The sequence below is a fragment of the Heterodontus francisci genome, chromosome 10, assembly GCF_036365525.1.
Source record: "Heterodontus francisci isolate sHetFra1 chromosome 10, sHetFra1.hap1, whole genome shotgun sequence".
Taxonomy (NCBI): Eukaryota; Metazoa; Chordata; class Chondrichthyes; order Heterodontiformes; family Heterodontidae; genus Heterodontus; species Heterodontus francisci.
The window spans coordinates 112,059,596-112,084,913 of NC_090380.1; the positions used below are offsets into that span (position 1 = coordinate 112,059,596).

The 25,318-nt window shown below is 45.7% G+C and overlaps 1 protein-coding gene across 1 annotated transcript in view; it reads right to left on the reverse strand.

The window, feature by feature from the left end:
• Positions 1 to 225: 225 nt before the first annotated feature.
• LOC137374236 (uncharacterized) overlaps positions 226 to 25,318 on the reverse strand; it is an 85,156-nt gene continuing 60,063 nt past the window's right edge. The window contains exons 14-16 of the mRNA XM_068040024.1: positions 20,288 to 20,394; positions 18,704 to 18,838; positions 226 to 668 (exon numbers count right to left, since the gene is read on the reverse strand). Coding sequence (XP_067896125.1) covers positions 226 to 668; positions 18,704 to 18,838; positions 20,288 to 20,394 — 685 coding nt within the window. The remainder of the gene's footprint in view (positions 669 to 18,703; positions 18,839 to 20,287; positions 20,395 to 25,318) is intronic.

Here is a 25,318-nt window from a genome sequence, read left to right on the forward strand (position 1 = left end):
GTGTGTGACTCCAACGGGGTTTACTGTTAAATGCTCTCTGAAGTGAACTGACAAGAACAACTTGCGATGGACAATAAATCCCAGCCTTGTCAGGGACGCCTTCAATCTGAGAATGAATATTTAAAAAATTAAAGACTCTCAGAAGTTAAGAATGAATTTAACAGTTTTAGCCTAGATTTGTTCTCGCAGCAAAACGCTGGATACACTGGCCTAGTAAATGTGGATTCAAATGTGTGCAAGTGTGTCAGTGACCTGAAAAAATGACACAGTCCCGGCATCATAGTCTAACTTAACTCGGATCCTGTCGATAGAGGAATTCAGAGGTAGGTGCATCTTCTTGCTATTATGACAGGCTGACAGCGAACCAATGCAGAGATGCAAGCACCAGGCTTCTGTGGTCTTCCGAAGATCAGAATTGTTACCTATCTTCTGTACGCTCCCATAAGCGATCCCTATTCCCCACCAATTACCATCAGTTTCCACCTCCCAGGAATGGCATCCCCAGCAGAAACTCTGGGAACAGAGGATTTGAGTGTGGCTTTCAAACCTCTCTAGGTTAATTGGGTAGGGTTGTTCCTGATAACTGAACATCACTGATCTCAGATCATCGGACAGAATCAAGTGCTTGTTTGCAGTCTTTGGATCCAGGGTCAACCGTGAAACTTCCCCTAGAGAGGAAAGGAACAGGTGTATAAGATCAATGATTGACATCATTTCCCAGATAGTGGGAGCCCCACATAACATCTCACAGTTCATCAAGCAGAATCCATGTTGATTAGTCTTTGTGTCCTATTGCTGGGCAGTCTGTACAAACACTAACAATATATTCATACTTTGTCATAAATTGGGCAAATTACATCAGTTTATTTTTAATATAGAAGACCTCTCCCCCCACCCAACCACCACCAGCAATATTTGTCAGGTTGTTTATACCTTTCTTTAAAGGGGCCCAAACATTCTAGCTTTACTCATGCATTCCTGACCGGTCTCCCACATTCTACCTTCCATAAACTTGAGGTCATCCAAAACTCTGGTGCCTGTGTCCTAACTCACACAAAGTCTTATTCACCCAGCAACCCTTTGCTCTCTGACCTACATTGGCTCCCTTTTAAGCAACTCTGCGATTTTAAAATTATCAATTGTTTTCAAATTGCTCCATAGCCTCACCCCTCCCTATCTCTGTGAACTCCTCCAACCCTGAGGGGGAGATGGTAGCATAATGGTGATGTCATTGAATTAGTAATCTAGGGGTCCAGGCTAATGCCCTGGAGACATGAGTTCAAATCCCATCAAGGAATTTAAATGTAGGAAATAAATTGAATTAACTAATAATAGTCTGGAATTGAAAGCTAGTCTCAGTAATGGTGCCATGAAACTATCATTAATTGTTGTAAGAACCCATCTGATTCACTACTGTACTTTAGAAAAGGAAATCTGCTGTCCTTACCTGGTCTGGTCTACATGTGACTCCAGACCCACAGTGATGCCATTAACTCTTAACTGTCCTCTGAAATGGCTGAGCAATCCACTCAGTTTTCAAGGGAAATTAGGGATGGGCAACAAATGCTGGCCTTTCCAGTGACACCCACATCTCATGAAAGAATAATAAAAAAGGGATAGTTGCACTCCTCCAAATCTGGTCTCCCTGGTTTTAATTGCTCCACCATTGATGACTGTGCCTTCAGCTGCCAAGGCCCTAAGCTCTGGAATTCCCTCGCTAAACCTCACCTCTCTACCTCACTTTACTAGTTTAAGATGCTCCTTAAAACCTACCTCTTTGATCAAGCTTTTGGTCACCTGCCCTAATATCTCCTTACGTGGCTTGCTGTCACGTTTTGTTTAATAACGCTCTTATGAAGCACCTTGGGGCATTTGACTATGTTGAAGGTGCTATATAAACACAAATTGTCGTTGTTTGGAAGAGGAAGAAAAGGATAAAGAGGAGGAATCCAAGGAGATCAGTCATGCAGCACAGAAAGAATCTGTCAGATTCCCACAGGAGCCTTCATGCTGCACAACAACAACTTGCAATCATATAGTGCTGTTAAAGAACTAAAATGTCTCAAGGCATTTCACAGGAACGTAATCAGACAAAAGCTAACCATAGAATGAGACATACGGACAGGTGAGGAAGGTTTTAATGAGTGTCTTAAAGAAAGAGAGATGGAGAAATTTAGGGAGGGAAATCTAGAGCTTAGTGCCATAGGAACAGGAATAGCTCATTCAGCCTCTCGAGCCTGTTCTGTTATTCAATTAGATAATGGAGGACCTGTGTCTTAACTCCATCTACCCACCTTGGCTCCAGAATCCATAATACCCTTGGCTAACAAAAGTCTATCAATCTCAGTTTTGACATTTTCAAGTGACCCCCCAGCCTCAATAGCTTTTTGGGGAAGAGAGTTCCAGATTTCCACTACCCTTTGTGTGAAGATATGTTTTCTGACATCACTCTTGAATTACCTAGTTCTAATTTTAAGGTTGTACCCCTTTGTTCTGGACTCCCCCATCAGAGGAAATAGTTCTATCTACCACATCAAATCCTTTAAATATCTCAATTCGATTATCCCTTAATCTTCTGCACTTGTATAAGAAATATAAATCAAGTCTATGTAAATTCATAATTTAACCTTTTTAGCCCCAGTATCATTCTGGTAATTCAGTGCTGCAACCCTCCAAGACCAATATAACCTTCCTGAGGTATGGCACTCAGAATCAAACACATTAGTCCAGATGATGTCTAACCAGAGCTCTATAAAACTGGGCCAGATCTTCTACCTTGCGATAAAGGCCAAGATTAGGCTTTTTAAATTATTTTTTACCTGTCCAATAGATTTCGATGGTGTCTGTACTTGGATCACTAAATCACTATACTCCTCCCCAGTTTCTACTTTCTCATGGCTGAAGGCACGGCCACCAAAGGTGTGGTGAATAAAGTAAGGAAAGCACATGAGGCCAGAGCTGAGGGAACGACGAGTTCTTGGACAGCTGTAGGGCTGAAGGAGGTTATGAAGATAAGCAGGGGAAAGGCCATGGAGGGATTTGAACATGAGGATGAGAATTTTAAAATCGAGGTGTTGCCGGACTGGGAGCCAATGTAGGGTGATGAGCAGAGGGATGATAGATGAATGAGGTGCGAGTTAGGTTATGGGCAGCAGAGGTTAGGATGCATCACCCTGATTATGCAACACTGTCTATTCTCCCAGATGGATGTATCTCTCCTGGTGCTTGCCAAAGAAAGAGCATAATGTTGCATGCAAGGTTGCAGTAAATAGAACACGCGCAGAGGAGACTGCTATTTCTAGTGCCTTCTCTGATTCTTGTTGTGTTGGGCTCATCATGAACAGCAAAGAAAGTGGTTTGCTGAGGAGCATGAATCACACGTGACTTGCAGTACAAGGAGGTACACCTTGCGGACAGGTTATGTGTGGTGCAATAGCTTCAAGAAGAAGAGCTGCAGAATGCTGTAACTAAGCTATAGCTGACCTGGCCTCCAGCTTCTCTGTTTCACTCTCTCTATGGTTCACCTGCCGACTGATTCCAGAGCTTCCTTCTCATATACCAGCCAAAGGACTGGGAGCCCTTCTCTACCATTGGCTGTATGCAGCTTTCTTCAGGTAGAATAATTAAAGCAGACTGATTATCCATTGGCTGCCTTGGCATTTATTCCCACACATTCCCCTACGGCTGTCAAGATACAAACCACCACTCTGCAGAAATAATGCACTTAATGCTCACACATTTGCAGTGCACCACAGGAGCATGTGACAACTTATTGACAAAATATAGGATGGAAACCCCAACGCAGTTTCTCTCAGGAATACCATGACCAAGGAAATTGGGATCTTGGGCTCCCACTGACAGGGGTCTCTCGGGGTTGGATTTGACAGGCTGGAGCATGAGCTTGAGAGAACCTTGATGACAGGCTTCACACTCTTCAATGGTGTCATGTCGCCTGTTTTCAAGTAAATCCCTGGTCATCCAGAAGGTGGCCCCAGGTTGCCAGGAGAAGGGATAATTGAGCTAGCTGCCTCAGGTTGGTGGCATATTCTCCCAACGGAGGCAAACTGCTCAAAGCTTCACTCAAGAACTGCCAGATGAACAGGGGCAAGCAGCTATTGTATTACCAGACGCAGTGCCAACAGGTGCAGAGCTATTTCACCACCCATGATCAAGAGTTATATGACCATCTTCATCTAATGATGTCATATCCACTGCAACATGAGCTTTGTTAGCTGATTTCACAGTAATTACTATTACAGAAAGGGCTGGTAGTTCAGCAATTGGAACTCCACTTATGATCTGCACTTGCATGGTTCTTCTAATAACAAGCTTTATTATATTGACTAATAATAACATTAGATTTTATATAATAAAAACAAGAAATGCTGGAAATACTCAGCAGTTCTGGCTGCATTGTGGAGAGAGAAGCAGAGTCAACGTTTCGGGTCAGTGACCCTTCTTCGGAAGTTCCGAAGAAGGGTTACTGACCTGAAATGTTAACTCTGTTTCTCTCTCCACAGATGCTGCCAGACCTGCTGAGTATTTCCAGCATTTCTTGTTTTTATTTCAGATTTCCAGCATCCGTAGTATTTTGTTTTTATATTAGATTTTATAGGATGGTTGCACGGTGATATTAAATAACAAGATGATATACAAGTAATACAACCTACCCTCCCTAACGTCACCAGACTCAATTCATCTGCTTCTGAAACCCACATCCATGCCTTTGTTAGCTCTACATTTGATTATTCCAATGCATGCCTGGCCGACCTCCTACCTTCTACTTATGGTCATCCAAAACTCTGTTACTCACATCCTAGCTCACACTAAGTCCCGTTTGCTTATCACCCATGTGCTCGCTGACCGACTCTCGGTTAAGCAATGCCTCTAATTTAAAATTCGTGTCGTAGTTTTCAAATAACTTTTCCGAGATATCAGCACTCATTTAATTCTGGCCTCTTGAGCATTCTGATTTTAATTGTTTCACCATTGGCTGCCATGCCTTCAGCTGCCTGGACCTTAAGCTCTGAAATTCCCTCCCTAAACCTCTCCATCTCTCTACCACGCTTTCCTCCGTTAAGACGCTCCTTAAAACGTAACTCTTTGACCAAGATTTTGGTCACCTAATACCTCTTTATGTGGCTTGGTGCCAAATTTTGCTTCATAATGCACCTGTGAAGCACCTTGGGACGCATTAATATGTTAAAAGCACTTTAAAAAGACATGTTGTTGTTGTTCCCAGCTCCAAATTGTTTGCTTTGGGCTGCCTTTGTAGCTGTGAGCCTGCCCATGAGATGTTTATCTGACTAATTAAAAATAAATATCCCTTCCTTATACTATTTGGTAACCTTGAGGTGCGTCTACCTAGAATTCAAAAGTGTAGATGCCATTTTCTGGGGCTGTATTTCTAGGTGTTTGTCCATATTCTAACCTTACAACAACAACAATTTGTATTTATATCGCACTTTTAATGTAGTAAAACATCCCAAAGTGCTTCACCAGAGCTTTATTGGACATAATTTGACACAAGCACATAAGAAGATATTAAGGCAGGTGACCAAAAGTTTGGCAAAAGAAGTAGGTTTTAACGAGCATCTTCAAAGAGGAAAGAAAGGTAGAGAGATTTGCAGAGGGAATTCCAACGCTTAGGGCCTTGGCAGCTGAAGGAAGGTCTGTTACAGGTTGAACGATTAAAATCGAGGATACCCAAGAGGACAGAATGGGAATAGAACCGAGATCTTGGAGGTTCGTAGGTCTGTAGGAGATTAAAGAGATAGGGAGGGGTGAGGTCATGGAGGGATTTGAAAACAAGGATGAAAGTTTTGAAATTAACCAAGACTCAATGTGGGTTAGTGAGCACAGGGGTGATTGGTGAACGGGACTTGGAGCAAGTAAATACAACGGGGAACAGAGTTTTGGATGACCTCAATTTGACAAAGAGTGGAAAATGGGAGGCCAGTCAGGAGTGCATTGGAATAGTCAAGTCTAGAAGTCAAGTCAAGGTATGGACGAGGGTTTCAGCAGCAGATGAGCTGACAGCGCCGGGGTCAGGCTATGTCACGGAGGTGAAAGTAGATGGTTTTAGTGATGACGTGCATATGTGGCCAGAAACGCATTTGGGGTCAGATATGACACCAAGGGTACAAAATGTCTGGTTCAGCTTCAAACAGTTGCCAGGGAGAGGGATGGATTTGGTAACTAGGGAACGGATTTTGTAGCAGGAAACGAAGGTAATGGCTTCAGTCGTCCCAATATTTAGTTGGAGGAAATTTCTGCTCATTCAGTACTGGATGTCAGAAAAGCAGCCATTGGCTCTTTCCTAAAACCTCTGCTTACAATACAGTAAATGAGTATTCTAAATCATATCTCTTTCCATGGTATAGCCTGTCTTGATAAGTAGACTCTGATGAGAACATGAGCCTTTTTCTCAACCTGCCTGCTTCTAAACTGTATATTGTTCATATACAGAGGCAAGATTAAGATTTCCTTTTCTCCCACATAGCTGTAATAATTCAAAGCTAAGCAAAAAGATACTGGAACAGCTAAATAATCTAAAGCAGTCTAATGAGCTCCACTAAAGAGGCATTCAGGATTTTCTTCATTGGTGAAAGATCATCAACCTGGAACGTTAACTCTGTGTCTCTCTCCACAGATGCTGTCTGACCTGCTCAGTATTTCCAGAATTTTGTGTTTTTATTTCTTCACTGTTATTTTGGTAAAGAAGAATAAAATTGCAATTTTATAATGCAGTTCAGAACCTCAAAGTGCCTCATGGCCATTGAGGTAAACTTGAAATGCAGCCACAGTGTAATTTAGGCAAATATGACAGTTAATACGGGTACAGCAAGAGCCCTCAGCAATAGGATAGATCTGTTTTAGTAGTTTTAGTTGAGGGTTAAGTGCTGGCCAAGACAAGAAGGGAACCCCTGCAGCTCTACTTCAAAGAGGGACAATATCCTTCTTAGGTCCTGAGCAGCACAGATATCAGTCCTCAGCCAACTCGATTCACTCCACGTGACCTGTTTTATTCATTCAGAGGATATGGGCATCACTGGCAATGTCAGCATTTGTTGTGCATCCCCAATTGTCCTTAAGAAGGTGGTGAGCCACTTTCTTGAACCACTGCAGTCCATGTGGGTATAGATACACCTACAGTGCTGTTAGGAAGAGAGTTCCAGGATTTTGACCCGGCGACAGTGAAGGAACGGCGATATAGTTCCAAGTCAGGATGGTGTGTGGCTTGGAGGGGAACTTGCAGGTGGTGGTGTTCCCATGTATTTGCTGCCCTTGTCCTTCTAGTTGACAGAGGTCGCAAATTTGAAGATGCTGTTTAACGAGCCTTGGTGCGTTGCTGCAGTGGATCTTGTATATGGTACACACTTGTATATGGGCGGCGCAGTGGTTAGCACCGCAGCCTCACAGCTCCAGCGACCCAGGTTCAATTCTGGGTACTGCCTGTGTGGAGTTTGCAAGTTCTCCCTGTGTCTGCGTGGGTTTCCTCCGGGTGCTCCGGTTTCCTCCCACATGTCAAAGACTTGTTGGTTGATAGGTTAATTGGTCATTATAAATTGCCCCTAGTATAGGTAGATGGTAGGGAAATATAGGGACAGGTGGGGATGTGGTAGGAATATGGAATTAGTGTAGGATTAGTATAAATGGGTGGTTGATGGTCGGCACAGACTCGGTGGGCTGAAGGGCCTGTTTCAGTGCTGTATCTCTAAACTAAAAAAAACGAAACACTGCTGCCACTGTGCGTCGGTGGTGGAGGGTGTGAATGTTTGTGAACAGAATGCCAATCAAGCAGGCTGCTTTATCCTGAATGGTGTCGAGCTTCCTGAGTGTTGTTGGAGCTCCACTCATCCAGGCAAGTGGAGAGTTTTCCATCACACTTCCGACAGGACCGGGACTGATGTCTGTGGGAGGTGGGACCAGTACAAACTGGACGGGTTACACCTGGGCAGGACCGGGACTAATGTCCGAGGGGGAGTATTTGCTAGAGTGGTTGGGGAGGGTTTAAACTACAATGGCAGGGGGATGGGAACCTTTGCAAGGAGTCAGAGGAGGGGGGATCGAAGACAAGAACAAAAGACAGTAAGGGGAATAAGAAAAATGATAGGCAGAGAAATCAAGGGCCAGAATCAAACAGGGACACAGTGAAAAATATTGGGAAGAGGACAAGTAATGTTAAAAAGACAAGCCTTAAGGCTTTGTGCCTTAACACGCGGAGCATTCGTAATAAAGTGGATGAATTAATCGTGCAAATAGATGTAAACAGGTATGATATAGTCGGGATTACAGAGAATTGGCTGCAAGGTGACCAGGGGTGGGAAATGAACATCCAGGAATATTCAGTATTTAGGAAAGACAGACAAAAGCAAAAGGAGTTGCACTGCTGGCTAAAGAGGAAATTAACGCAATAGTGAGGATCGATGTTAGCTCTGACGATGTGGAATCTGTATGGGTAGAGCTGAGAAACACTAAGGGACAAAAAACATTAGTGGCGGTTGTATATAGACCCCCAAACTGTCGTGGTGACGTTGGGAATGGTATTAAACAGGAAATTAGAGATGCATGTGATAAAGGAACATCTGTAATTTTGGGTGCATTTCGATTGGGCAAATCAAATTAGTCATAGTACCATAGAGGAGGAATTCTTGAAGTGTATAAGGGATGGTTTTCTGGACCAATATGTTGAGGAACCAACTAGAGAAAAGGCCATCCTAGACTGGGTATTGTGTAATGAGAGAGGAATAATTGACAATCTAGTGGTGCAAGACCCCTTGGGGACGAGCGACCATAATATGATAGAATACTTCATCAAGATGGAGAGTGACATAGTTGATTCTAAGACAAGGGTCCTGAATTTTAGTAAAGGAAACTACAAAGGTATGAGTTGCGAGTTGGCCATGACGGATTGCGAAACGTTACTGAAAGGGATGACGGTGGATAGGCAATGGCAAACATTTAAAGAGCGCATGGATGAACTGCAACAATTGTTTATCCCTGTCTGGCACAAAAGTAAAATGGGAAAGGTAGTCAAACCATGGCTTACAAGGGAAATTAGAGATAGCATTAGATCCAAGGAAGAGGCATATAAATTTGCCAGGAAAAACAACAGACCTGAGGATTGGGAGCAGTTTAGAATTCAGCAAAGGAGGACCAAGGGATTGATTAAGAAGGGGAAAATAGAGTACGAGAGCAAGCTTGTGGGGAACATAAAAACTGACTGAAAAAGTTTCTATAGGTATGTGAAGAGAAAAAGAATGATGAAGACAAATGTCGGTTCCTTACAGTCAGAAACAGGGGAATTTATTATGGGGAATAAAGAAATGACTGACCAACTAAATGCATACTTTGGTTCTGTCTTCACAAAACAGGACACAAATATCATACCTGAAATGTTGGGGAACACAGGGCTTAGTGAGAGAGAGGAACTGAAAGGAATCAGTATTAGTAGAGAAATGGTGTTGGGGAAATTGATGGGTTTGAAGGCCGATAAATCCCCAGGGCCTGACGGTATGCATCCCAGAGTACTTAAGGAAGTGGCCCTAGAAATAGTGGATGCATTGGTGGTCATCTTCCAAGATTCTATAGACTCTGGAACAGTTCCTACAGATTGGAGGGTAGCTAATGTAACCCTACTACTTAAAAAGGGAGGTTGGGAGAAAGCAGGGAATTATAGACCAGTCAGTCTGACGTCAGTAGTGGGGAAAATTCTAGAGTCCATTATCAAAGATTTTATAGCAGAGCACTTGGAGAACAGTGGTAGAATCGGACAGAGTCAGCATGGATTTACGAAAGGGAAATCGTGCTTGACAAATCTACCAGAATTCTTCGAGGATGTAACGAGTAGAGTTGATGGGGGGGAGCCAGTGGATGTGGTTGATTTGGACTTTCAGACATAAGAGATTAGCATGTAAAATTAAAGCGCATGGAATTGGGGGTAGTGTATTGCGATGGATAGAAAATTGGTTGGCGGACAGGAAACAAACAGTACGGACAAATGGATCTTTTTCCGAATGGCAGGCAGTGATTAATGGGGTATCGCAGAGATCGGTGCGAGGACCCCAGCTATTCGCAATATCTCTTTTGGGCCTCCTTATCTCGAGAGACAATGGATACGCGCCTGGAGGTGGTCAGTGGTTTGTGAAGCAGCGCCTGGAGTGGCTATAAAGGCCAATTCTGGAGTGACAGGCTCTTCCACAGGTGCTGCAGAGAAATTTGTTTGTTGGGGCTGTTGCACAGTTGGCTCTCCCCTTGCGCCTCTGTCTTTTTTCCTGCCAACTACTAAGTCTCTTCGACTCGCCACAATTTAGCCCTGTCTTTATGGCTGCCCGCCAGCTCTGGCGAATGCTGGCAACTGACTCCCACGACTTGTGATCAATGTCACACGATTTCATGTCGCGTTTGCAGACGTCTTTATAACGGAGACATGGACGGCCGGTGGGTCTGATACCAGTGGCGAGCTCGCTGTACAATGTGTCTTTGGGGATCCTGCCATCTTCCATGCGGCTCACATGGCCAAGCCATCTCAAGCGCCGCTGACTCAGTAGTGTGTATAAGCTGGGGGTGTTGGCCGCTTCAAGGACTTCTGTGTTGGAGATATAGTCCTGCCACCTGATGCCAAGTATTCTCCGAAGGCAGCGAAGATGGAATGAATTGAGACGTCGCTCTTGGCTGGCATACGTTGTCCAGGCCTCGCTGCCGTAGAGCAAGGTACTGAGGACACAGGCCTGATACACTCGGACTTTTGTGTTCCGTGTCAGTGCGCCATTTTCCCACACTCTCTTGGCCAGTCTGGACATAGCAGTGGAAGCCTTACCCATGCGCTTGTTGATTTCTGCATCTAGAGACAGGTTACTGGTGATAGTTGAGCCTAGGTAGGTGAACTCTTGAACCACTTCCAGAGCGTGGTCGCCAATATTGATGGATGGAGCATTTCTGACATCCTGCCCCATGATGTTCGTTTTCTTGAGGCTGATGGTTAGGCCAAATTCATTGCAGGCAGACGCAAACCTGTCGATGAGACTCTGCAGGCATTCTTCAGTGTGAGATGTTAAAGCAGCATCGTCAGCAAAGAGGAGTTCTCTGATGAGGACTTTCCGTACTTTGGACTTCGCTCTTAGACGGGCAAGGTTGAACAACCTGCCCCCTGATCTTGTGTGGAGGAAAATTCCTTCTTCAGAGGATTTGAACGCATGTGAAAGCAGCAGGGAGAAGAAAATCCCAAAAAGTGTGGGTGCGAGAACACAGCCCTGTTTCACACCACTCAGGATAGGAAAGGGCTCTGATGAGGAGCCACCATGTTGAATTGTGCCTTTCATATTGTCATGGAATGAGGTGATGATACTTAGTAGCTTTGGTGGACATCCGATCTTTTCTAGTAGTCTGAAGAGACCACGTCTGCTGACGAGGTCAAAGGCTTTGGTGAGATCAATGAAAGCAATGTAGAGGGGCATCTGTTGTTCACGGCATTTCTCCTGTATCTGACGAAGGGAGAACAGCATGTCAATAGTCGATCTCTCTGCACGAAAGCCACACTGTGCCTCAGGGTAGACGCGCTCGGCCAGCTTCTGGAGCCTGTTCAGAGCGACTCGAGCAAAGACTTTCCCCACTACGCTGAGCAGGGAGATTCCACGGTAGTTGTTGCAGTCACCGCGGTCACCTTTGTTTTTATAGAGGGTGATGATGTTGGCATCGCGCATGTCCTGGGGTACTGCTCCCTCGTCCCAGCACAGGCATAGCAGTTCATGTAGTGCTGAGAGTATAGCAGGCTTGGCACTCTTGATTATTTCAGGGGTAATGCTGTCCTTCCCAGGGGCTTTTCCGCTGGCTAGGGAATCAATGGCATCACTGAGTTCCGAATATTAACGATTTAGATGAGGGAACTAAATGTAATATCGCCAAATTTGCAGATGACACAAAACTGGGTGGGAGGGTGAGTTGTGAGGAGGATGCAGAGAGGCTTCAGATGATTTGGACAAGTTGAGTGAGTGGGCTATTGCACGGAAGATGCAGTATAATGTGGATAAATGTGAGGTTATCCACTTTGGTAGCAAAAACAAGAAGGCTGATAATTACCTGGATGGCTATAAACTGAGAGAGGGGAATATGCAGTGAGACCTCGTGTTCTCGTACACCAGTCATTGAAGGTAAGCAGGCAGGTGCAACAGACGGTAAAAAAGGCAAATGGTATGTTGGCCTTCATAGCGAGAGGATTCAGTACAGAAGCAGGGATGTCTTGCTGCAATTATAGAACAAAGAGAAACAAAGAACAAAGAACAGTACAGCACAGGAACAGGCCATTCAGCCCTCCAAGCCTGCGCCGATCTTGATGCCTGCCGAAACTAACACCTTCTGCACTTCCGGGGCCCATATCCCTCTATTCCCTTCCTATTCATATATTTGTCAAGATGTCTCTTAAACATCGCTATCGTATCTGCTTCCACCACCTCCCCTGGCAGCAAGTTCCAGGCACTCACCACCCTCTGTGTAAAAAACTTGCTTCGCACATCTCCTCTAAACTTTGCCCCTCACATCTTAAACCTATGTCCCCTAGTTACTGACTTTTCCACCCTGGGAAAAAGCTTCTGACTATCCACTCTGTCCATGCCACTCATAACTTTGTAAACCTCTATCATGTCGCCCCTCCACCTCCGTCGTTCCAGTGAAAACAATCCGAGTTTTTCCAACCTCTCCTCATAGCTAATGCCCTCCAGACCAGGCAACATCCTGGTAAACCTCCTCTGTACCCTCTCCAAAGCCTCCACGTCCTTCTGGTAGTGTGGCGACCAGAATTGCACGCAATATTCTAAGTGTGGCCTAACTAAGGTTCTGTACAGCTGCAACATGACTTGCCAATTTTTATACTCTATGCCCCGACCGATGAAGGCAAGCATGCCGTGTGCCTTCTTGACTACCTTATCCACCTGCGTTGCCACTTTCAGTGACCTGTGGACCTGTACGCCCAGATCTCTCTGCCTTTCAATACTCCTAAGGGTTCTGCCATTTACTGTATACCTCCCACCTGCATTAGACCTTCCAAAATGCATTAGCTCACATTTGTCTGGATTAAACTCCATCTGCCATTTCTCCGCCCAAGTCTCCAACCGATCTATATCCTGCTGTATCCTCTGACAATCCTCATCATTATCCGCAACTCCACCAACCTTTGTGTCGTCTGCAAACTTACTAATCAGACCAGCTACATTTTCCTCCAAATCATTTATATATACTACAAACAGCAAAGGTCCCAGCACTGATCCCTGCGGAACACCACTAGTCACATCCCTCCATTCAGAAAAACACCCATCCACTGTTACCCTCTGTCTTCTGTGACTGAGCCAGTTCTGTATCCATCTTGCCAGCTCACCTCTGATCCCGTGTGACTTCACCTTTTGCACCAGTCTGCCATGAGGGACCTTGTCAAAGGCTTTACTAAAGTCCATATAGACAACATCCACCGCCCTTCCCTCATCAATCATCTTCGTCACTTCCTCAAAAACCTCAATCAAATTAGTAAGACACGACCTCCCCTTCACAAAACCATGCTGTCTCTCGCTAATAAGTTCATTTGTTTCCAAACGGGAGTAAATCCTGTCCCGAAGAATCCTCTCTAATAGTTTCCCTACCACTGACGTAAGGCTCACCGGCCTATAATTTCCTGGATTATCCTTCCCACCCTTCTTAAACAAAAGAACAACATTGGCTATTCTCCAGTCCTCTGGGACCTCACCTGTAGCCAACGAGGATGCAAAGATTTCTGTCAAGGCCCCAGCAATTTCTTCCCTTGCCTCCCTCAGTATTCTAGGGTAGATCCCATCAGGCCCTGGGGACTTATCTACCTTAATGCTTTGCAAGACACCCAACACCTCCTCCTTTTTGATAATGAGATGACTGAGACTATCTGCACTCCCTTCCCTAGGCTCATCATCCACCAAGTCCTTCTCCTTGGTGAATACTGATGCAAAGTACTCATTTAGCACCTCACCCATTTCCTCTGGCTCCACGCATAGATTCCCATCTCTGTCCTTGAGTGGGCCAACCCTTTCCCTAGTTACCCTCTTGCTCTTTATATATGTATAAAAAGCCTTGGGATTTTCCTTAATCCGGTTTGCCAATGACTTTTCATGACCCCTTTTCGCCCTCCTAACTCCTTGCTTAAGTTCCTTCCTACTGTCTTTATATTCCTCAAGTGCTTCATCTGTTCCTAGCCTTCCAGCCCTTACAAATGCTTCCTTTTTCTTTTTGACTAGGCTCACAATATCCGGTGTTATCCAAGCTTCCCGAAACTTGCCAAACTTGTCTTTCTTCCTCACAGGAACATGCTGGTCCTGGATTCTAATCAGCTGACGTTTGAAAGACTCCCACATGTCATATGTTGATTTACCCTCAAACAGCCGCCCCCAATCTAAATTCTTCAGTTCCTGCCTAATATTGTTATAATTAGCCTTCCCCCAATTTAGCACCTTCACCCGAGGCCTACTCTTATCCTTATCCACAAGTACCTTAAAACTTATGGAATTATGGTCACTGCTCCCGAAATGCTCCCCCACTGAAACTTCGACCAGCTGGCTTGGCTCATTCCCCAATACCAGGTCCAGAATGGCCCCATCCCTAGTTGGACTATCTACATACTGTTTCAAGAAGCCCTCCTGGATGCTCCTCACAAATTCTGCCCCATCCAAGCCCCTAGCACTAAGTGAGTCCCAGTCAATATAGGGGAAGTTAAAATCACCCACCACTACAACCCTGTTACCTTTACATCTTTCCAAAATCTGTCTACACATCTGCTCCTCTACCTCCCGCTGGCTGTTGGGAGGCCTGTAGTAAACCCCCAACATCGTGACTGCACCCTTCCTATTCCTGAGCTCCACCCATATTGCCTCGCTGCATGACCCCTCTGAGGTGTCCTCCCGCAGTACAGCTGTGATATTCTCCTTAACAAGTAATGCAACTTCCCCACCCCTTTTACATCCCCCTCTATCCTGCCTGAAGCTTCTAAAGCCTGGAACATTTAGCTGCCAATCCTGCCCTTCCCTCAACCAAGTCTCTGTAATAGCAACAACATCATATTTCCAAGTACTAATCCAAGCTCTAAGTTTATCTGCCTTACCTGTTATACTTCTCGCATTGAAACAAATGCACTTCAGACCACCAGTCCCGCTGTGCTCAGCAACATCTTCCTGCCTGCTCTTCCTCTTAGTCCTACTGGCCTTATTTACTATGTCCTCCTCATTTACTTCACTAGCTGTCCTACTGCTCTGGTTCCCACCCCCCTGCTACACTAGTTTAAACCCTCCCGAGTGACGCTAGCAAACCTTGCAGCCAGGATATTAGTGCCCTTCCAGTTTTGATGCAACCCGTCTACAGGGCCTTGGTGAGGCCACACCTGGAATATTGTGTGCAGTTTTGGTCTCCTTATCTGAGGAAGGATGTTCTAGAGAAAGTGCAGCGAAGGTTCACCAGACTGATTCCTGGGATGGCGGAACTGACATATGAGGAGAGATTGAGTCGGTTAGGATTATATTTGCTGGAGTTCAGAAGAGTGAGGGGGGATCTCATAGAAATCTATAAAATTCTAACAGGACGTGACAGGGTAGATGCAGGAAGGATGTTCCCGATGGTGGGGGAGTCCAGAACCAGGGGTCAGAGTCTAAGGATACGGGGTAAACCTTTCAGGACTGAGATGAGGAGAAGTTTCTTCACCCAGAGAGTGGTGAGTCTGTGGAATTCGCTACCACAGAAAGCAGTTGAGGCCAAAACATTGTATGTTTTCAAGAAAGAGTTAGATATAGCTCTTGGGTCTAAAGGGATCAAAGGGTATCGGGAGAAAGCGGGAACAGGTTACTGAGTTGGATGATCAGCCATGATCATAATGAATGGCGGAGCAGGCTCGAAGGGCCAAATGGCCTACTCCTGCTCCTATTTTCTATGTTTCTATGACTTGTTCCTTGTAGATAGTGGGAAGGCTCTGGGGAGTCAGGAGGTGAGTTACTCACCGCAGAATTCCTAGACTCTGACCTGCTCTTGTAGCCACTGTATTTATGTGACTGCTCTAGTTAAGATTTTGGTCAATGGTAACCCCCAGGATGTTGATAATGGGGGATTCAGCAATGGCAATGCCGTTGAATGTCAAGGGGAGATGGTTAGATTCTCCCTTTTTTGAGGTGGCCATTGGCCGTGCATGTTACTTACCACTTATCAGCCCAAGCCTGAATGTTGTCCAGCTCTTGTTGCATGTGGACATGGGTTGCTCAATCAAGAAACAGCTGAGGGCACTGGATAAAGCAAAGACAATGGACCCTGTCAACATCCTGGCTGTAGTGCTGAAATCTTGTGCTCCAGAACTAGCTACACCTCTAGCCAAGCTAATTCAGTACAACTATATTAATGCCATCTACCAAACAAAGTGGAAAATTGCCCAGGTTTGTCCTGTCCACAAAAGGCAGGGCAAATCCGCCCCATCAATCTATTCTCAATCATCATCAAAATGATAGAAGATGTCGTTGATAGAGCTATCAATCGGCACCTACTCACCAATAATCTGCCTACCAATGCTCAGTTCCTCCAGGACCACTTGGCTCATTACAGCCTTCGTCCAAACATGACCAAATGAGCTGAATTCCAGAGGTGAGGTGAGAGTGGCATCAAGGCAACATTTGACTGAATTTGGCATCAAGGAAAATTGAACTCAATGGGAATCAGGGAGAAAACTCCCCACTGGCTGGAGCCATACATAGCACAAATGAAAATGGTTGTGGTTATTAGAGATCAATAATTTCAACTCCAGGATACTGCTGCTACTTCATCAATGGCCTTCCCTCCATCATGTGGTCAGAAGTGGGGATGTTCACTGATTGTTGTGCAATGTTCAGTTCAATTCTGATAATGAAGCAGTCCATACTTGCATGCAGCAAGAACTGGACAACATTTCTCCAGAACATCCTTCCTCAGATAAGGAGACCAAAACTGCACACAATATTCCAGGTGTGGCCTCACCAAGGCCCTGTAGACGGGTTGCATCTAAACTGGAAGGGCAATAATATCCTGGCTGCAAGGTTTGCTAGATTCACTCGGGAGGGTTTAAACTAGTGTGGCAGGGGGGTGGGAACCAGAGCAGTAGGACAGCTCTGGCCTTATTTACTATGTCCTCCTATACTAGTGACAATTTATAATGGCCAATTTACCTACCAACCTGCAAGTCTTTTGGCTTGTGGGAGGAAACCGGAGCACCCGGAGAAAACCCACGCAGACACAGGGAGAACTTGCAAACTCCACACAGGCAGTACCCGGAATCGAACCCGGGTCCCTGGAGCTGTGACCTTGTCTTATTTACACCTTCTCCTTTGTTATCTCTTGCCCCACCCCCGCTTTACTTGCTTATAACCTTTTACATTTCTAATATTAGCTAGTTCTGAAGAAGGGTCACTGACCTGAAACGGCAACTCTGCTTCTCTCTCCACAGATGCTGCCAGACCTGCTGAGTATTTCCAGCATTTCTTGTTTTTATTTCAGATTTCCAGCATCCGCAGTATTTTGCTTTTATTAAGATAATCTAGCAAGCTCCCTTTGACATTCAATGGCTTTCACACCACTGAATCCTCCACCATCAACATCCTGGGAGTTGCCATTGACCAGAAGCTGAACTGGACCAACCACATAAATATTGGGAATTCTGTGGGGAGTAACTCACCTTCTGACTCCCCAATGCCTGTTCACCATCTACAAGGCACAATGCAAGAGTGTGATGGAATACTCTCCAATGTCCTGAATGATTGCAGCTCCAACACTCAAGAACCTCAACACCATCCAGGCCAGCTTGATTGGCACCCCATCCACCACTTTAAACATTCACTTCCTCCACCACTGGCAGATCATGACTGCAGTGTATAGCCTAAACAAGATGCCTCGGCTTCTTAGACAGCAGCTTCCAAACCTGTGACCTGTACCACCTGGAAGGATAAGGGCCGTAGGCACATTGAACACCACCACCTGCTAGCCCCCCTCAAAGTCACGCACCATCTTGACTTGGAACTATATCGCTGTTGCTTCATTGTCACTGGGTCAAAATCTTGGAACTTCCTCCCGAACAGCACTGTCTGTGTAACTACACCACATGGACTGTAATAGTTCAAGAAGGAGGCTCACCAAAACCTTCTCAAGGTCAATTAGGAATGGGCAATAAATTCTGACCTTGCCAGCGAAGCCGAGATCCCATGAAAGTATAAAACACAAATCTAAGCTGATCTATCTCTTAACGCCATCTATTTACCTCATTTCTGTAACTCTTAATACCCTTACCAAACAAAATCTGTCAATATCAGTTTAGAAATTTTCAATTGACACCCCCCCCCCACCCCACCCCCACCCCAGACCTCAACAGCCTATTCGTGGGAGAGAGTCCCAGGTTTCAGCTACCTTTTGTGTGAAGATGTGCTTTTCCAACATTAACCCTGGGCATATGAATGCTGCCTGGGATTGGTAACCCATCCACTGTGGGGGAGGAGGGACAAGTACATGAATTCACCCCATAAATTCTCCCACACCTAACCTCACGCCCTCTGCTACTGCTGTTACTGTCTCATTGTCTATACAGTACTCATTCCATCATCCACCTAGGCTTTATGACGAAGGCATAAAGGGTAAGTAAAGGAGAACCATCCCTTCCCCATGTGATCTTCATTCAGTATTATAAACACACCTTTTGATTTTCTTGACAATCTTTTCAATGCATTAGTTTTCTGGTCGCCGTTCGCTGGACCAGTTGTCGCTGCCTGTTCTTCGAACATTGCTCTTGCAGGCGACAATGGGCGATGGTTCTTGTTGGCAGCTTCCACTGCAAATAAGGAATAGAACAAGATTAGAAATAACAGACAGTGTGTATACAAGAGACAGGGACACAGAGTGTGGGGAACACAGAGAGTGACACAGACAGTGTGCGGACTACAGAGAGGGACAGAGACAGTGTGGGGACTACAGAGAGTGACACAGGCAGTGTGCGGACTACAGAGAGGGACAGAGACAGTGTGGGGACTACAGAGAGTGACACAGGCAGTGTGGGGACTACAGAGAGCGATACCGACAGTGTGGGAACAGAGAGTGACACAGACAGTGTGGGGACTACAGAGAGTGACACAGACAGTGTGGGGACTACAGAGAGCGATACCGACAGTGTGAGGACTACAGAGAGTGACACAGACAGTGTGGGGACTACAGAGAGCGATACCGACAGTGTGGGGACTACAGAGAGTGACACAGACAGTGTGGGGACTACAGAGAGCGATACCGACAGTGTGGGGACTACAGAGAGTGACACAGACAGTATTGGGACTACAGAGAGTGACACAGGCAGTGTGGGGACTACAGAGAGTGACACAGATAGTATTGGGACTACAGAGAGTGACACAGACAGTGTGGGGACTACAGAGAGTGGCACAGACAGTGTGGGGACTACAGAGAGTGACACAGACAGTATTGGGACTACAGAGAGTGACACAGACAGTGTGGGGACTACAGAGAGTGACACAGACAGTGTGCGGACTACAGAGAGCGATACCGACAGTGTGGGGACTACAGAGAGTGACACAGACAGCGTGGGGACTACAGAGAGCGATACCGACAGTGTGGGGACTACAGAGAGTGACACAGACAGCGTGGGGACTACAGAGAGTGACACAGACAGTGTGGGGACTACAGAGAGTGACACAGACAGAGTGGGGACTACAGAGAGCGATACCGACAGTGTGGGGACTACAGAGAGTGACACAGTCAGTGTGAGGACTACAGTGAGTGACATAGACAGTGTGGGGACTACAGAGAGTGACACAGGCAGTGTGGGGACTACAGAGAGTGACATAGACAGTGTGGGGACTACAGAGAGTGACACAGACAGTATTGGGAATGCAGACAATAATTCAGGTAGTGTTGGGATTACAGACAATGTTGCAGTACTGCTTTAAAGGCTGCAGTGTTGCTTAAGGGGTGTACATTTAAAGCTGTCCATCACCCAGTCAGGTTATAGTACACAGACATTTGTGACCTCAGAGAACTCACTGCAAGCAGCTAGAGCATTAACAACCAAGTAAAGGACCTTTCCAGTATAGCTGTGAAAGTTAGTATCTTCAATAAAAGAACCTAACTTCTGGATTCACTGATTATTTCCGTGTGATTCACACAATATAGTGGCAGCTGGTGGTTATTGAAGGTGGTTCAAGTCTACACATCTTGGAAAACTGATCTCATCCCCTCGCTACAGAAGCTCCAGAGTGAAGGTTTACAAGCTCACCGTGTTCGTCTGAGACAGCATGGAAGTCCAAGTAAGTGACTCTGCAACATTGTTGGCGTCCAACACACCATAGGTCCACATCGTTGGAATCAAGATCTCCAGCTTTACTTTAAGGGAACGAGTCTGAGTTAAGCTGCGATTACAGTTTGCACCAGAAGCAATCGGATAAAAGTGCAGTTTGAGAGGTGTGCACTGGGCAGGAACACCATTTTCACTGACAGGCCACTGGATCGTGAGTTTGGGGGTGGGGGCGATTGATCTATCGTGAAACGATCAGGCAGAATCATCGGTATAGATAAACCTCAGGACAGTTGAGAATGCCAGTTGCTTTCCTTCACCTCCTAAAGGTCTCAGGCAAGCCACAAAGAAAAAAGAATTTTAAAAGAAATTCCATTTCCATTACTGACCTTTCCATCAATTAGGAGAGCTTAAAAGAAGAAAAACTATCACTAACCCTCTCTTCCCATCGCCATTACAGTCGTCTGAATCTTTTCCACCCCCCAACCCCTCTTCATGGCTGGGGCTTAAGAACAGCACCCGGTCCAGGAGACAGCTGGCTTTGTCCTCTTGACACCAAAATTGACCTTCAGGGCGGAGCCTAAATTCAGTACGCGGGCTGGGGATGGGCTCCTTTTTCTTCAAACTCTTATATTGCCCTTCGTGGGCAGGGCCTCAGGACAACACATCATTGTCCTCCATGGGCAGGCCCTAGCAAGCACGTGCGAACCCAGAGCGCTTGACCTGCTTTCTCTTTACTGCTCCACTAGGCTGTGGCAGCCAGTGGTATTGCAGGCAGGAACACCCTTTTTAGAAAACAAAGTGATTCCTGACAACGCTGGCCGCCACTGACGTCATCAGGCAGCGCCGCGGTGCGCACATGCGCAAATGGTCTCCTGTTCTCTGCGCATGCGCTGCGTTCTGGCTTGCTAGGACTGGTTAGCGCATGCGCCGATGCGTCATCGCGTGATGTGTGCATCTTCGGGCAACGTGCCTGGTCGGCCTCTGCGCATGCGCTTTATGCAATGCCAACGGGTATTCACGCATGCGTCAAACTCCAGCGTGAGTTTCTGAAAGTGGAAGGAGGAGAGGTTTTAGCGGGCATTTTATCGCAATTATTCAGTCGTTTTGGAGATTTCAGTCTGCTTCATTTTTATCAGAAAGAGGAGATTGTTCCAAGGTAAGTTGCTCTGAAAACATTTCCATTGTCTGAGGCACTGCATGTGCTCCAGTCCCTGTTGTCAGTTGCTCTGAAAACATTTCCATTGTCTGGGGCACTGCATGTGCTCCAGTCTCTGTTGTAAGTTGCTCTGAAAACATTTCCATTGTCTGGGGCACTGCATGTGCTCCAGTCTCTGTTGTAAGTTGCTCTGAAAACATTTCCATTGTCTGGGGCACTGCATGTGCTCCAGTCTCTGTTGTAAGTTGCTCTGAAAACATTTCCATTGTCTGGGGCACTGCATGTGCTCCAGTCTCTGTTGTAAGTTGCTCTGAAAACATTTCCATTGTCTGGGGCACTGCATGTGCTCCAGTCTCTGTTGTAAGTTGCTCTGAAAACATTTCCATTGTCTGGGGCACTGCATGTGCTCCAGTCCCTGTTGTAAGTTGTTCTGAAAACATTTCCATTGTCTGGGACACTGCATGTGCTCCAGTCTCTGTTGTAAGTTGTTCTGAAAACATTTCCATTGTCTGGGACACTGCATGTGCTCCAGTCCCTGTTGTAAGTTGTTCTGAAAACATTTCCATTGTCTGGGGCACTGCATGTGCTCCAGTCCCTGTTGTAGGTTGTTCTGAAAACATTTCCATTGTCTGGGGCACTGCATGTGCTCCAGTCTCTGTTGTAAGTTGCTCTGAAAACATTTCCATTGTCTGGGACACTGCATGTGCTCCAGTCTCTGTTGTAAGTTGTTCTGAAAACATTTCCATTGTCTGGGGCACTGCATGTGCTCCAGTCTCTGTTGTAAGTTGCTCTGAAAACATTTCCATTGTCTGGGGCACTGCATGTGCTCCAGTCTCTGTTGTAAGTTGCTCTGAAAACATTTCCATTGTCTGGGGCACTGCATGTGCTCCAGTCTCTGTTGTAAGTTGCTCTGAAAACATTTCCATTGTCTGGGGCACTGCATGTGCTCCAGTCTCTGTTGTAAGTTGCTCTGAAAACATTTCCATTGTCTGGGGCACTGCATGTGCTCCAGTCCCTGTTGTAAGTTGTTCTGAAAACATTTCCATTGTCTGGGACACTGCATGTGCTCCAGTCTCTGTTGTAAGTTGTTCTGAAAACATATCCATTGTCTGGGGCACTGCATGTGCTCCAGTCTCTGTTGTAAGTTGCTCTGAAAACATTTCCATTGTCTGGGACACTGCATGTGCTCCAGTCTCTGTTGTAAGTTGTTCTGAAAACATATCCATTGTCTGGGGCACTGCATGTGCTCCAGTCTCTGTTGTAAGTTGTTCTGAAAACATTTCCATTGTCTGAGGCACTGCATGTGCTCCAGTCCCTGTTGTAAGTTGTTCTGAAAACATATCCATTGTCTGGGACACTGCATGTGCTCCAGTCTCTGTTGTAAGTTGTTCTGAAAACATTTCCATTGTCTGGGACACTGCATGTGCTCCAGTCTCTGTTGTAAGTTGTTCTGAAAACATTTCCATTGTCTGGGGCACTGCATGTGCTCCAGTCTCTGTTGTAAGTTGTTCTGAAAACATTTCCATTGTCTGGGGCACTGCATGTGCTCCAGTCTCTGTTGTAAGTTGTTCTGAAAACATTTCCATTGTCTGAGGCACTGCATGTGCTCCAGTCCCTGTTGTAAGTTGTTCTGAAAACATTTCCATTGTCTGGGGCACTGCATGTGCTCCAGTCCCTGTTGTAAGTTGTTCTGAAAACATTTCCATTGTCTGGGACACTGCATGTGCTCCAGTCTCTGTTGTAAGTTGTTCTGAAAACATTTCCATTGTCTGGGACACTGCATGTGCTCCAGTCTCTGTTGTAAGTTGTTCTGAAAACATTTCCATTGTCTGGGACACTGCATGTGCTCCAGTCTCTGTTGTAAGTTGTTCTGAAAACATTTCCATTGTCTGAGGCACTGCATGTGCTCCAGTCCCTGTTGTAAGTTGTTCTGAAAACATTTCCATTGTCTGGGGCACTGCATGTGCTCCAGTCTCTGTTGTAAGTTGTTCTGAAAACATTTCCATTGTCTGAGGCACTGCATGTGCTCCAGTCCCTGTTGTAGGTTGTTCTGAAAACATTTCCATTGTCTGGGGCACTGCATGTGCTCCAGTCCCTGTTGTAGGTTGTTCTGAAAACATTTCCATTGTCTGGGGCACTGCATGTGCTCCAGTCCCTGTTGTAGGTTGTTCTGAAAACATTTCCATTGTCTGGGGCACTGCATGTGCTCCAGTCTCTGTTGTAAGTTGTTCTGAAAACATTTCCATTGTCTGAGGCACTGCATGTGCTCCAGTCCCTGTTGTAAGTTGTTCTGAAAACATTTCCATTGTCTGGGACACTGCATGTGCTCCAGTCCCTGTTGTAAGTTGTTCTGAAAACATTTCCATTGTCTGGGACACTGCATGTGCTCCAGTCCCTGTTGTAAGTTGTTCTGAAAACATTTCCATTGTCTGGGGCACTGCATGTGCTCCAGTCCCTGTTGTAGGTTGTTCTGAAAACATTTCCATTGTCTGGGGCACTGCATGTGCTCCAGTCTCTGTTGTAAGTTGCTCTGAAAACATTTCCATTGTCTGGGACACTGCATGTGCTCCAGTCTCTGTTGTAAGTTGTTCTGAAAACATTTCCATTGTCTGGGACACTGCATGTGCTCCAGTCTCTGTTGTAAGTTGCTCTGAAAACATTTCCATTGTCTGGGACACTGCATGTGCTCCAGTCTCTGTTGTAAGTTGCTCTGAAAACATTTCCATTGTCTGGGGCACTGCATGTGCTCCAGTCCCTGTTGTAAGTTGCTCTGAAAACATTTCCATTGTCTGGGACACTGCATGTGCTCCAGTCTCTGTTGTAAGTTGTTCTGAAAACATTTCCATTGTCTGGGACACTGCATGTGCTCCAGTCTCTGTTGTAAGTTGTTCTGAAAACATTTCCATTGTCTGGGACACTGCATGTGCTCCAGTCCCTGTTGTAAGTTGCTCTGAAAACATTTCCATTGTCTGGGGCACTGCATGTGCTCCAGTCTCTGTTGTAAGTTGCTCTGAAAACATTTCCATTGTCTGGGGCACTGCATGTGCTCCAGTCCCTGTTGTAAGTTGTTCTGAAAACATTTCCATTGTCTGGGACACTGCATGTGCTCCAGTCTCTGTTGTAAGTTGCTCTGAAAACATTTCCATTGTCTGGGGCACTGCATGTGCTCCAGTCTCTGTTGTAAGTTGCTCTGAAAACATTTCCATTGTCTGGGGCACTGCATGTGCTCCAGTCCCTGTTGTAAGTTGTTCTGAAAACATTTCCATTGTCTGGGACACTGCATGTGCTCCAGTCTCTGTTGTAAGTTGTTCTGAAAACATATCCATTGTCTGGGGCACTGCATGTGCTCCAGTCTCTGTTGTAAGTTGCTCTGAAAACATTTCCATTGTCTGGGACACTGCATGTGCTCCAGTCTCTGTTGTAAGTTGTTCTGAAAACATATCCATTGTCTGGGGCACTGCATGTGCTCCAGTCTCTGTTGTAAGTTGTTCTGAAAACATTTCCATTGTCTGAGGCACTGCATGTGCTCCAGTCCCTGTTGTAAGTTGTTCTGAAAACATATCCATTGTCTGGGACACTGCATGTGCTCCAGTCTCTGTTGTAAGTTGTTCTGAAAACATTTCCATTGTCTGGGACACTGCATGTGCTCCAGTCTCTGTTGTAAGTTGTTCTGAAAACATTTCCATTGTCTGGGGCACTGCATGTGCTCCAGTCTCTGTTGTAAGTTGTTCTGAAAACATTTCCATTGTCTGGGGCACTGCATGTGCTCCAGTCTCTGTTGTAAGTTGTTCTGAAAACATTTCCATTGTCTGAGGCACTGCATGTGCTCCAGTCCCTGTTGTAAGTTGTTCTGA